Genomic DNA, 15,333 nt, shown 5'->3' on the forward strand with positions numbered 1-15,333 from the left:
AGCACTCCGTACTTTCTACCGTGCTATCAATTGAAGGGATGACGCTCTCTCCCCTACTCCTAGGATTAGGTCACTACTCAAATCCTCATTACTAAATTAGTTAGTGCTATTTTTTTTTTTTATTAGACCTACAACTAGGGATGGGTATCGTTTAGGTTTTATCCGATACAGGTGCCAAACCGGTACTTTTGAAACGGTGCCGGTGCTTAAACGGTGCCCAAACCGGTGCTTAAAGAATGGAAAACACAAAATTGGTCAAAAAACCTCTCATGTTCAGCTGTTTTTTTGTAAAAAGATAACAATGTTAGTCTTTTCTGCAGGTATAGGGCATATATGGTATCACTCTGGGCTGGAAGCAGTGCTTAAACAATGGAAAAAACACAAACTTTGTCCAAAAACCTCTCATGTTTAGCTGTTTTCCACTTTTTCTTTGGTCATTTTAGCCTTTTTGGCCAGGGTGAAAGGAGTATCTGCCATCAAACAAGAAGACAACCGCATGTAGCTATGATGGTGTTTGCTAGTTCACGTTACATGCATTAATTTAATAACGTGGTTAGCTTACTCAACGTAAATTACACACTAACAACATTAAGCTACTCACGCAGAGAAGAACGGCTGCTGCTGCCATCATCATTTCTGCTACACTGGCAGAGCTAGGGGCCAGGACTCTCCTCTTCGGGTTCTTGGGGGATGTTGCTAACTCCGGTCCAATAACAGGCACCACACCAGCAGTAGATGTGCTCGGTGTGAGGTCTGGCAGCAAGCTATCAAATACGGCGCATTTCTCGGCTTTAAAAAAAATGCATTGCTAGGTGTTTCATCGGATTTAAAGTGTGACCTCCTTTGACAGTATCAGCTTAAAGCACTTGTTGCAAGCTGCTGAGTTTGCATCTTTTGCTGTGAAGTACAGTCAGACTTTTAACCCTTTGCCTTGGGCATTTTTAATCTGTAGCTCTGCTCTAAAAGAACGTACGTACCTGGACCCGCCTACTATCCTCGAAATGTAAAATGATTGGCTAGAATCTAAAGTGTATCATTCCATACCAGTTGGTGGCGGTAATGCACCTTTCGGTTGTTTGCCAACCGCCAATACAAATGTAAGGAAGAAGAAAGTGTATCACAGCTCAGGAAAAAAAAGCACCGAAATAAAGCACCGAAATGTGCGCTGCTTTTCGGTCTGGTTACTACCGTTTATGTCAGAACCGGTGCCATGATGGCACCGGATACCGGTACCCATCCCTACCTACAACCAGTATACAAGCTCAAGTATTTTCATACACTGAGGTAAAACTGAAGGATTATGAGCATTTTTCACAAATCTATAGTGCAAAGTTAAGAGCTTAACATTAGCTGGCATGTTTTCTATCAAATATCCTAAAAACAATTATTTATGTACCTTTAAAGGAAACAAGAAAATAAACCAAAATTACGACGTGACACACATTTAAGGTTCAAACGGTGGTCAAAAATGAGCACAAGATGAGCTAACAAGGTTTGTAATTACTATGAGTCACTTAAACTACTGTCACAACATCTTATACTCAGCACCTTTTATTTAATAAGACAAGGCTAGAAATACCTAAATCCTCATCACTGTTTTAGCAACATTACACACAATTACAATTTAGCCTGTTTTTTGGGAGGAAAATGCACAATGCACACAAAGTCTGATGCAGCTGATTTCCTGTACATACTTGCAGACACACTTGCCCAGAACAAAGCTTCATCATCTGTTAATGAATTCCATGGCCAGCAGTGTTTGCTGGTGCAAGCAGGTAATTAGTTTAAACAGCGGGAAAGATCAAAGACAACACTTCCTGTCTCGCTCCCTGGTTATGACCTCGCAGGGGAAAGTCACAGATTTCACAAGCAAGAGAGAAAGAAAATGTGTGCAGCTCAGCATACAGAACCAAAATCAGAGTCATCATTTTGGTCTCAATCATAGCAAAATATCCTCTTTTTTTGTAATACACAAAGTGTTTTTTTTGTTTTGTTTTCAAAAAACTGCACCCTTGAGTCGCTATCAGCAAACTATGCTTTTAATCTTGCTAAAGGTTGATACGATTTATGTGATTTTTAAGTCTAAAAGGCACTTAATCTGTTAAGAATTTCAACAAAGGACGAGTAGAATAGGGCCATCATTCCACTGAAGAGTATCACTTACTCTGGGTTATCATCAGGTGTGCTACAAGTTCCCCTTTCTCTCACCGTGCCAAGCTACAGCCCTTATCTGACAAAATGGAGTCCAGAGAGGACAGCGAGAGATAGCATATCTCTGCGTGTTTGTGTTCCACTTGTATCTGATGATCCAAGTCACTCCTAGCCAAGCGCCACAACATGGTGGCTGTTGATTTTTCAATGCTGCCAATTTTTGGTTACATTTAAACAGCACAACATGGCCTCACATGGTGACAATGATCCACAGCCAAAGTACTTTTGAGAAAATACAAGGACAATGCCAATCATCACACTATGCCTGCCACTTCCCCCAAAACATACTTTTTAAAAAAAAATTATGAATCCTCTCCTCCCTTACAGAAATAACACATAAATTGAAAAAAAAAATATATATATATATATATATATTGTGACGCCAAGCCAAATGTCACAGACACAGTCAGGGACTTCATATCTGTGGACTTTGCAGGTCTCCTCTTCATACTGACAGAAGGATTAAAATCCCATAGGATTTAACTGGCACTGGTGGAGAGTGGAGCTTAATTCTTCATGTAGCTCTCTCAACATATTTCATTGTACATAAGGGATAATTTGGAAAGCTCTCATCGTGCCGGCCAAGCAGGTTATCTAAGCGAAAGGACTCTAATGTATCTCATGGGTCACGCAAACACTGGCTGCCTGAACGATGACTCAGTTCCATTAAGTTACGTCTTTGTCCTTAAATGCTCTACCAGCAGCAGTTCACATGACTTTGCTAAAGCATGCTATCAAATATTTATACCAAATCTTCTGTGTCATCTTCTGTCCTATTCTATGTTAAGAGCATTTTACCTTGCACAAAGCAGAGCACAGACTGGGTTTGAGGTAGACCACATATCACCTTTCCGCACCCTAGTTTAGCAGCAGCTTTAGCAAACGACCCTTCACAAATCTCACGCTTTTCGTCTCCATCACCATACAGGAATGACTGCATTTTCTTCCCAACCCTCTCAGATCCAAGCTGGTTTGGCAGCACCCCTAATTTTTGTCCATACTATAGGCTGTGGAAATTCCTTTCCTTATTCCCAGCATTACAAGGGGAATACATCACCTGCACATGGCTGCCAAGGATAAGACATATATCAACCTGTCAGGACTGGAGCCAAGCTAGAGGAGGAGCATGGAAAATAAATAGCACTGCCCTCTGTCCTGAACAACTGGCCTCAAAAGAGGGTGAGAGTGTGGCTAAAACCTATTCAAGCAAATAAAGCATATTTGAATTTGAATTGGACAAAGAGTGCAAAAGAGACAGGGAGGGAGAAGGGGAAACTAGTGCAACCATATCAACAAATGTTCAAGTATACAAGACTAGGCCACCAGTTACCACATAATTTGCCATATTTTCACTGTTTTTAATTTAGGTTTCACTCAGTCGTTCAATGATAACTTCAACTTGAACTAACATGCAGTGGCAGTAGTGAATGACTGGTGATGAGATGTTAACAGTACATAAACACAGATTTAGCATTGTCTATATAATAAATATCTGTCACGTTATAGATAGAATAGAGCAGTAGAAAGTCAAAGGACTTTCTGCACAGGGCATCAGCTTGACTAACTGGTGAGTAAACGCAATAGGTTAGCCCGTGAACCCGTCTTTACTCACCAGACAGAATCAGTTTGGTAATTTCTATATGACTATTATGTAGAGTAAGAATGTTGGTCACATTATAGCCTGGTAGTGTTTCTTTAAAAGTACTGCACACTGCAGCATGAGTGATTGACTGGAGTTATTTGTCACCAAAAGAAAAAGGTGAATCAGCAGAGATACCGATTCACTGATCTAAGCTGCCAACATTAAGGTGCAACCATACAACAACACTACACTTGAGTCTATACATATTACATAATATGTATAAGCAAACACTGAACAGGAGGTGGCTGTCTTCGATGCAGCTGCCACAAAAAAATTTTGTCAGCCGTCTGCGATCCACTAATTGCCTGGTTAGCCCAGAAGTTGTGCGTTGTTCCTTTTTACATGCCAAGCAATGGCAGCTTTTCACTAACTCCGGGACTGCTAATCAGAACAATTTCAAACTCAACACTACACTTTGTGAGAGTCACGACTTTCTGGTACACGGACACTAGGGTCTGCATGGCTATTACAAAAATCCTAATTATGATTATCTTAGTCATAATTAAATTCCATTTATGTAAAACAATTACTCATTAACAGTAGTAACATCACTGTTATCCTGGCTCAAGCTAAACTAAAATGAGGCAAAAGCTCACCAGTGAAAGGAAAAGAGGTGTACTGGATTTATATTACAAGACAGAATGAGACTATCCTTGCAATAATTAAACCATAACTACCGGTGATCTTGTTTTCATAGTTGTGTCAGGTCATATTGAAAATAAAATTCAATTAATCTAGCCCTAACACACAAATACACACACAATCATAGGATGCATCATCTGTTCAGGAGATAGCCATCACTTCCCGTGAGCTTTCCAAATATAATAAGCAGCTTATTTGTAGCACCTAAAGAAACCTTTATTATGCATTTAGTTGAGCCCATCGCCTCATAAGGCTGGTGGAACCCAAAAGTCAACAAAAGCCTTCAAATTTTTTTATAATAGAGAGTTTATAAGCCAAATGAATCCTCACTACAAATGCGGCTGACACAAGGCATATTTTAAACCAACAATCTAGCCAACCTTTTTTCTCGTGATAAAAGACGTTTACAAAAAAATAAATAAATAAACAAAAAAAATCAGCTTCCAAATATCACCAAAATTTTACATTCAAAGGAGCCAAACTGATGCGGTAAAATGTGGTGGGAAAACTGCAGAGATAAAGATAAAAAGAGAACGGAGGCACAAGCTCAGTGCGTCACACTGACACATTTCCTGCTCTACCGTCTGTCATCACTCTGAAAGATGAAGATCAGCAGACAAAGATATGAGAGTAGTTTTCAATCACAGCATTCAGAAGAGCTCATCTCAGCTCAATGTTGTCAGTAACTGCTGCTGGTAGCATTTTCCTCAGTGGGATTGTGCATTATGGTATATTTGGAAATGAACAGCCAAGCGGAACAACTAAGCAACAGCTGAAATTATACAACTTTTAAGTGAGAAACTGGTAACATAGTTTAACAAGTTATACTGGGAACACAATGTACAAGAGTTACAAAAATACTGCAAAATGTATTCCAACAACCACTTCAGTGCTGTAATGCACTATACTATTCTCTTGAGAAAAGCTCATAGCTTATATATGGCTATTTGTCTCTATAGTTCAAATACAGTCACTATGTTGGTGTCTGTAGGAATCTGACCTGCTCCACAAAATACACCATAAATTTCTCACACAAACCTCCCAATCAGAAAAACTATTTCAAACACTACCACACAATTTTGGAATGGTCAATGTGAGTGTTATTTCTACACCAGTGTCAATCAAAAATAAACATATAATCTGTGCAGTGTGGTTTTGTGGCTCGCCAGCCTCCTTTGCTTCCTGGTGCATCATTCAGCCCTTTATAGCAGGTCCAAATGTTTTGTGGACAATTTCTGACACATGTGCAAATGTCCCGCCTCCTGTACTCTCTACATACGAACAGACATCCCCACACAACACAATGTCCTGCATTTTCAGCACAAAGCTGTCAAACGGCTTTTCACAGTTATGTACGCATTTTAGCACAAAAGCAATACAATCGGCTAAAAGTTTCTCTGAGCAACTCTGACCCTCATTCACCAACAACATTATAAAACTACCATTTTTCAATCCAGCTACAAGCAGATTAAGAGTCCTGACACACCAACCGAACGCTGGCAGCAAAGCACTACTTGGCTGCTGTTAGGTGTCTAGTTTTATGTTTTTTGTCTCTGTGTGTGTGTGTATAAAGTGAGCTTTCCACTGAGGTCTTTAGCTTCTACTGACTTTGTTTAGTGCTATGTATGTATGTATGTGTATGTATATATATATATATATATATATATATATATATATATATATATAAAAATAAATAAATAAATAATATAAGTGCTGTTTGTAACCATCTTTCTCAGAGATCTCAGGCACATTCTACGCTTATACAATATCTACCTCACCGTAGCATACAGGCTATGGGTCCCTCATATTAGCTGCAACGCAAAGGAGCACATTTGTGTGAGCTTTTTAATTTAGGAATGACTCATTAATCTCTTCCATTTTAGCAATGTTTAACTAAAGTTCATTTTGTGACCTATTAACACCACAGCGCAATCTAGCTTTTAGATGTGCTTAGTTAGAAGCACTCTTCACAAATACGACTAAAAAACAAATTCTGAACTAAGTACACAGGAGCCAGTGTAGTTGCGGAGGAAAAAAAAAAGAAAAAAGAAAAACGCATGACCTAATGAGTTGAAATGGTAGACAACATGGTGAAAAGGGGAATTCATAGATAACGTACAGGAACTCAGAAATCGACTTTCCTCCCGCAATAATTATCATTTTCCCCAAGCTCAGTAAAGCCTGCATCAAGTTGGCTCACAGCCCTCTGCTAGGGGCTTTGGCCAGTACTGAGGATTAAAACCCTGCAAGTCTATAAATACACCTAGTAGAACAACGTCAGCATCCAGCCAGCTATTGCACTCACCTCTCAATGCTGGGTAGCTGGCATGCAGTTTTTTCCTCCTTTCTCACTCTTCTTTTTTTACTTTACACCACCAGTATTTTAGCCTTTCAGACTGTCACTATTTGTTCTCTTTGTGTTCCCATTTCTCTCTCCCCCCTGAACTTCCTCTCAGCTTGTTTCCCACTCCTCTGTGACTCTCCCCGCATCTTTCACACTGTCCTGCTCATACTCCCGCGCTTGGCAGGGCCTCTTAATTGGAAACAAGCTGTGAGCAGGCTTTCAGTTTGAGGTTAAAATTGCATCTGACCTGCCTCCTGCTGCATCTTCTCTTCTCTCCTTTGGCTGCATTACAAGCTTGTAAACAGTGGCTGAGAGCAGATATGAAAGGGACAATGTGTTGAAGAGGGGAGCAAAAGTTGACTCTCACTGGCTATAAACAGCAAAAAAAAAAAAAAAACCAACCAAAAAAAACCAACAAAAAACCACATTACAGATACACATGTAAAATTGTGTCCCTGTCTTCATAGTATAGTTAGTAACCCCTTACTAAGTATACTATGAAGACAGGGACAGGCTATATAATAGAAGATTTATTTAAAAAAAAAAACAACAACAAAAAACGTCAACAACTCCGCTTTGTTTGTTATTCAAACGAGCTGAGCGTAATCAGGTAGCCAAGAGAAAAAGCGTAACTTGGAGCTAATCCATTGTTTTCAGCAAAAGATCTTTGACAAATAAAAAAAAATAAAAAATCCAACAAATCTCCTGACGTGATTTTTTTCCATTTACTGTGAGCAGTGCCAAATCATCTTGACAGCCAGTGCTGATGTGCACGTCTGCCTCATCAAGAGAACTGCACAAGCAATAATCATCACAGAAGCAAAAGACAGAAAAAGATGCACTTAAATTGTGCATGTGATATGCAGACATGGCACATCAAAATATCCAAATCAATCAAACTTCTGAAACAAAGTCTGAACTGCAACACAAAAAAAATGACATGACCATTACATGGTAATTATGGTGAGAGGCTGCATTTGGTCTGTCACAACTTCCTTGTTGTCAGTGGGAGAGGATAAAAGGGATTTGTTGCACAAAGAGCCACAGCCAGGCACAGAAACTATTACTTCCACCCAGTTAGACCACAGACTGCACTGTCTGACCCATAGAGCTGCATAACAGGATAGTGCAACTCATTCACAATCACACACCAACCTTCACAGAGAGCTCAGCTAACTAAAGATGGGGCAAACGTGCATTAGTCTTCGCGTCTGATTTGTACTTGAACATAATGAGCTGATGCCATGTGGAGCACCTGCATTTATTTAATTATTTAACATGTCAACAAATTGGTTAATGTCTTAAGAGTTTAAAGCCTCCTGCCTGACAAACAGCTGCTTAATCCAGTGAGATATATTTAAAAGCTCAACTCATTTAACATTTTCCCAATTTGTAACATCCTCCAAGCAGCTTACTCCAGCTAGTGTGTTGTTTACATCCCTGTACAAGTCAGAGACATTTTTTCATTTAGAAAGCTGAATCATGACCCAGAAACAAATATTTATCTTCTTGGCAAAAACCTTCCTTAACTACTGTCCCAACTACATCTTTGACTCCATCAAGTCTAACTCGTTTGGAAAGCCAGGAATGCCAGAATGGTGTACACAGCAGTATTATTAATATCTGAAAATAGCTTAGCTTTTAGGGAGTTTTTAAATCATCCCTGTAAAAGAGACTAGAAGTCAAAGAGCAATTAATTAAGACCAGTACGGTAAGAGAAACAGGAAAAACGTCTTGTTGAAAGCTACCCACAATATGGCGTCTGCATGTTCTTATAAATATGTCAAACACTTCCAAGTGGATTATTCAGCCTCAAACCAAAGTAGTCAATCAGTAAGGGAATAGCAGAAGTGATTTGATCTGGTACTGGTCATCTCATTACATAACAAGGTGATGAGAAGAAAATCTGGGGAAGGAACAATGTTATACAGATATGTGTAAAAGAAAGTTTTTCAAAGAACTGCATAGAGGCCTATGAAAACAAAGTACACCCCATGATTTAGTAGCTTGTAGAGCAACGTTTAGCACTAGCCTGCTGTCTGACAAAGGGGGAATTTTTGCCCACTCGTCTTTACAGTGCTGTTTCAGTTCATTGAGGTTTCCTGGCATTGTTTATGCACAGCTCTCTTAAGGTTCCAACCTCAGCATTTCAATCAAGTTGAAGACTGCACTTTGATTGCAGCCATTCTCATAAACCCAATTTTGGCCAAGGTTCAGTCTCATAACTGAACCCTGGAACATTTTGGTTCTCAACTCAATGGCTGCAAGGCGCCAAAGTCCCATTGCAAAACAAGCCCAAATCATCACGCCTCCACCACTCTACTTGACAGTTGGTATGGGGTGTTTGTGCTGATATGCTCAGTTTGGTTTTTGACAAAGATGGCACTGTCTCATATGTGCAAAGGACATTATTCCAGAAGTGTAATGGTTCTTTTAGATGCAACTTTGCAAACCTAAGCTGTTTTGTCATGTCTTTTTAGAGAGAACAGGATTTTTCCTTCTAGAAACCCTTCCAGACCTTTTCAGTATTCTTCTAATTATGCTGTCATGAACTTTAACATGGTAACTGAGACCAATAGACATGCTCAAGTCAAGTGTCAAATGCATTTCATTAGCAGCACCTAGCTGCTACTTACTCTTAAATCCTAATGAAAGCTGTAAATGTGTGCTTAGCTTTTCACAAGAATGCATAGTCTTTCTTGTTGACATGATTATATAAAAATTATGTTTGTTTATTCAATAGGAACCCAAACAAACCTCTTGTAAAAATGAACATAAAGCTGCAAAATGCACAGTTTTCTCTGCTTTCTCTATAAAATTGAATAATAATGAAACATAAATGATGAAAAACTTTTCCATGCAGGAGTTACTCAAATGTTCTTTTTTTTGTCATCAGATTTCATTGAGCTAATGACAGAATTCAGCTGCCATCATTAACCTGTAAAATTCTGTCAACTGTATTCTGAACTTGAGAGCAAGAGGTGGGAACAAATGGGGTGCAAACAATGCTTTCTGCATTTCTCTAATCACAGGTCTTCTTGGTCACTCTCTTTATGTCAAAAATGTACATGGAAAAAAAACAGACACACATAGCAGCTCACAAACTGCAAGACTCCAATTCTGGAAATTTATTGTGTCAGCTAAGCTGAGAGCAGGTGTGCCTGAAATGTTACAGTTTTTAGGTTGCAATAAACAAGACAAAAGTGGAGTCCTACAGGATGCAAGCTGTTGGTCTTTCCATGTACATTGTTGACCTAGTTTTGGCCAACCTCCTTCACCATTTTTTGATAAGGATATTCATGTATTTTATCTATTTTTTAAGATAAGTTAGAAACAATTTTAATTCAATTGTTAGTAATATCGGGCATTTATGTAGATTCATTCACGGCTCACAAACCCAGCAGCCAGACAGCAAGCCAGAGCAGTCATGCTGCAGCATAATACAGTGCAAAGTTAAGGCGAACAGGTCTATAAACGATGACAACACAAGGTTTGGTGAGACTACACAATCTGCCAGTTCTGCTCCGTGAAGGCACTGCATAGAGGTTACTCTGCCTTAGTGACAAGAGTCACAAAAGCTGCCTCACAGACATCAGTGTGAAGGAAAAATAAAATGACAACCAGCAGTGATGCCTTTAATCTATGACAGCTGATCTGATCACCAAACAGCAATTGTCTAAAAAGACCAGATTACATTCTGTTTGAGATGTAGCTGACCTTGGTGGTCCATGCATGCACCAAGGAAGAAAAATAACACCCACATATGTTCTTTTCTTCAGTAAACTGCAGTGTCTGATCCTCACTATTTAAACCTGCAGGGTTTAATTTTTGTCTTTCCCTTTTTGCAGTGAAAATAATTACATAACAAAAAGCAAAAAATGACCTCAGTGGTGACCCATGTTTTTCCTTGCTATTGATCGCTTTCCATTTTACATGACAAGATTTATATTATTTTTTTTAAATCTGAAGTGTTGGAAACTTCTCTTGAAACACTTGTTAGGTGTTTTACCCATACTCCCAGCTTCTGTAGCATACCCTGTCACTGTGAAGTATTCAGATAGATGATTTTAAAATAAAGCAAAGATATTTACTTGTTTATATTTGTTTGATAATAAATATAGAAACACCAGCTTAAAGGTAAGGAACTTTTAAAGACTCAATGTTAGGCAGCCGCCAGGGCAAACGAACCCTGGTGTTAGTACATGTTTTTCGTCAAATATTACAGAATTGTGCATTGGACTTAGCACCAAGCTAAAGCTTGTTAACTGAGGAGGTACCAAACACACTCTAACCATGCAATGCAGCTAAGAAGCCAAGGGCAAGAGATACTCCAAGCCCGTTTCACCCCCAGTGTATTTAATGACAGGAGGATTAATTTTTCCTTTGGGTTATAGCTCTGATGCCACCCATCTCACTGTGTAAAAGCACACCCTGGCAGCACTTGGCATCAAGCACTGAGCTGGTAAATCGTGGCAGAGAGAGCAGATAGTTTAAGTCTATGGTCTGATATGAGGATTATTATTTTTATTGGCTGGGTGTGTAGAAGAGCTTTGGTGTTATTTTCCGACCAAGTCAAACATTAAAAGGTGAATCCTGTGAGGTTTAATGGTAAACAAATGAGATCCAAGAAAACCCCTCAGTCATATTGTTGGAGCAGCCAGGTTTCCGAGCCGATTCCTTCACAAACTATAGAAAGGAGGATCCTCCAAACAAGCAACTCACACCAACAAAGAGTTGAACCCCAAACAACGGCAGGGGTCACGCAGGACACGGGTTGGGGCCAGGGCATTCCTGGCTGATGCAGTTGGGTTTGTCTGGGAAATGACTGAGCAAACAGAGACCAGAGTGGCTTCCCCTTGCTGGCACCAGCGCTTTGTCCCTACTAATCCACTCCAAAGAGCCACAGTCAAACACCCAGCGCCATACAGTCACCAATAACAACATAGCATGGTCTGAGGGGACACGAAATGAATCCCACTGGCCAAAGCTGGGAGACAGACGCCAGTTTACTCATCACATTTGAGTACAGAATACAGTGTGGCTTAGTTGTGGGACCGGGCAAACCGATCTGAGTACAAGGTAGAGACTAGTTACACTGAGTATTGTGTGCCTGTTTCATTATAAAACTTTTATTTGTGTGTCATGTAGAGAGCATGACATCTGTCAAACACTATCAGGAAAGTCAGAGGACCAGTTATCAAGAAAAATAATAACAAATCCTAGATCAATGGGAATATCACCTGAATACAGCAGTTCTTGTGTTTGACATTAAAGCTACTTATCTGTGAGCGTGATGCATACCTTAGTAAATAAAATGATATGGCATAATGAATAATTAAAAGTGACATATCAAACCGTGCCAACATTTGGACATTAGATGCACTTAATGTAATGACACCTTATCTTTTTGACAGCCCAGGCTCGGGTCTCCTTACTTAACAATAGGAATAGTCTTAATTTATACAATACTGGGAAATTCAACAAGAAATATCACTGGTATTTGCCAATTTTATGTACAACTCAATGAGCTGACCGGACACAAACCTGAAAAAAAAAGTTTCAGTCAGGAGCAAACAAGTGTGCTGGCAAAACCTTTAACACATGACACCACCTGCTTTGTCATTATTACAGTCACACATACAAGCTTCACTCAACTAGTTAAAAACACCATACTGACAAAAATTAGTGGCAAGACAGACCTAGACTCTTGCAGTACAGCTAACCGGAAGATAGTTGTAAAGTACTTACTTGTCATATTCTGCATTGTCTTTGTTACAGCGTGCATCCTTGTGCTTCTGCCAGTCCTTCCCATGCTTACAGGTGGTGAGGAGGACTACATCCTCTGAGTTATGAATATGATATAAAGCATTCCTAGTGTCCGAACCTATTCCAGTTAGGTACCTTTTCCCCTTAAAAACAAGCATGTACTTTCTATAAGGGGGGATTGTGTTGTATTTCAGATAGCCCTTTTCCCCACCTGTCCTTGGGTGGTCTTTGGAGAAAAGAGGGATTGAAACGTCAAAGTCAGGCCGAAAGTTCTCTGTGCTGATGCTGGCTTTGGCCAACATGGCAAGGCCAATGTCAAAGCCAAGGTCCTCTGTGTAGTCCGGCCACGTGCCAGAATATAAATTAAAGATGATGTGGTTTTTGCCTCCATTCCACAGAGGGAGGCTCTGGATTTTTGCTTTCAGGTTGTGTACATACTGGGGAGAGAGCTGGTCCCGGTCCAGAGTGTCCAAACTCAGGACAAACAGGCATGCCTGCCCTGGGTCAGATGTGTAGAACCTGGAGCCTTCGATAGAGGACAATATGTTCTGATAACTCTCTGAAAGTTTTTCTCCTTTCTGTTGGGGGTATACGTAAACTTTAAAGCCATTCCTCTCACACAGTGAGAAGTCAAAGCAGGACTCCATTCTGCAGCGTTTTCCCGTGTAAAGGCCCGAGTTAGCGTCCCTCTTCTGCCTGGGAGATATGTGTTCAGTGAGATCATCGCTCCGGTCCTGCTCCCAGGAGCTGAAAGGCTGCAGGTACCCCGACATGTGACGCCATCGCGCCCCGGGGCCATAACCGGAGAGTCTGCGGTCATGAGGCCGGCCGGGACCCCGTCTGGATAGGGGGACTTGTATCCCCCCTAAACAAAACAACAGTATGAGACACGCGCCGGTGGAGAACAGGATTAAGTAGCGTTTTTTGGCCTGCATGTGTCCTACAGTTTGGGATGAGATATGCGGCGCTGAATCCAAGAAGTCCCAAAGTTTTGGTTTCACCACCTCCAGCGGGAGCGTTCCGCCATCTTCCCCCGGGCTGCAAGGGCTGTGCGTTCACGTCTCCCTCCTTCTGCTTCAGATGCCTTTCACAAGTCCGAGAACTGATCCAACGCATGTGGGCGATTTATAAAGTTCATCCACCTCGTCTCCTCGTCAATAGCGGTATCGACTAGCTGACAGCAGGTTTTCCTATAGAGGAGAGTGACCCGGTGCTCTCAAATTCGGGCATCTCAAGACGCACCCTAGTTGCCTCTGTGTAATGCCACCTTCAATAAGCCATGTGCCATCGTTGTCACACAGAGTGTTGATTTCAAGTCAGCGACAAACAAACACAGCACCGCACAAAGTACAAACTTAACGTTAAAGCTGCGATGTATTTCCGACTTGTTGCCTGGACAGCTACAACTACTGTCCCTACTGGAAATTAAGAGCCGAGCGGCCACTTGAGCTCTGGACATTTACACAAACCTACACTTCGAGACACTGCCACAGTTCCCTCACAAACTGCACACAAAGATACGAGTATCGGTGTGGCTGTTAAATCTACACGGCGCATTGCTCCGGACTACAATGCTAGCTAGCCGGCTAACTAACTAGCTAGTTTCTGAAAACATTCCCGGTTAGCCTGTTAGCTCAGCGAGCTTCAACGCTGGTTGGAAGTACAGGCAACCAGAGACTCTACCCTCTACCTTTAAAAATAACACGTCTCTCCATTCAGCTCAATCTTCTCTCTTGTCGTCAAATCCACATATTCGTTCCTCCGCGAATTTCTCGAGTAGTGTAAAGTATTCAAGTGGTGTTTCTCTCTCTTTCTCTCATACACACATACACAATAACAGGAGTGCAGCAGAGACTGCAAGCCAAGCAGAGCAGCACGGCCGTCCCACTAGGACGACTGCTGATGGTGCTGTGACGTCCTTCCACGGCGCACGGTGCGTTACCATTGGCTCCGTTCACACCCGAGGCGGGCGGGGCTTTCCTCTTGCTCCCATTCACATCTTGGAAAAAAAAGACAAATCAAGGAAAGAAAAGATTTCTGTTTAGAGTTTCCAAGAAAAAAATAAAGTGGGCTTAAAATTGTGGTTTGACTATTTAACCATGTGATGGTGCATGGGTTCTCAGTTATATACACATAGATAACGAAAGTCCTTTAACTTAAACTGAGACTTGCTGGGCACACACTAAGTAGTTCAGAAGTCGAGATTCAAGATTTTGTTTTCGGTGTTTTCTTTTTTTCCATTAATGCTGACTTTAATGGGTAAAAATTAAATTTTATTTACCAAATCACAAACAACAGTCACCTCAAGGTGCTTTATATTGTAAAGGCCCTACAATAACAGTACATACAATAAATAACTGTATTTGTCATCCAAGATTAATTCAGAGCTAATATCATCAATATAACTAATACTTGCACCTCAACAGACTCATGAAGGTACTGGCCATAAAGATGCAGGATGTAGGAACTATATTTTATGGCTCATATGAGTATTTGCAGTTGTGTTTCAGTTTACAATAGATGATTATTCAGGAGATGCATCACTACCCTCTATTATACACTCTCCATCAATGAGAATGAGTCAGACAGAGGGCTGATGGACTTTAACAAAGAAAGTTTGGTAGATGGACTAGTTCCTGTGGATCGCTATTCTTCTCTACTTCACCACTCAAAGGACTTTATACAACATGCCTCATTCACCTGTTTTTTCTATGCCCGCGTGCTTTCT

The 15,333-nt window shown here is 40.7% G+C and overlaps 1 protein-coding gene across 1 annotated transcript in view; it reads right to left on the reverse strand.

The window, feature by feature from the left end:
• The window catches only part of LOC146507878 (exostosin-1b-like), a 44,385-nt gene extending 29,859 nt beyond the window's left edge, over positions 1-14,526 (reverse strand). Inside the window, exon 1 of the mRNA XM_085176178.1 lies at positions 12,588-14,526. Within this exon, the coding sequence (XP_085032304.1) occupies positions 12,588-13,540 (953 nt within the window). The 5' untranslated portion in view covers positions 13,541-14,526. The remainder of the gene's footprint in view (positions 1-12,587) is intronic.
• Between the last annotated feature and the right edge of the window lie 807 nt (positions 14,527-15,333).

This window comes from Neolamprologus multifasciatus, chromosome 11, assembly GCF_963576455.1.
Source record: "Neolamprologus multifasciatus chromosome 11, fNeoMul1.2, whole genome shotgun sequence".
Lineage (NCBI taxonomy): Eukaryota > Metazoa > Chordata > Actinopteri > Cichliformes > Cichlidae > Neolamprologus > Neolamprologus multifasciatus.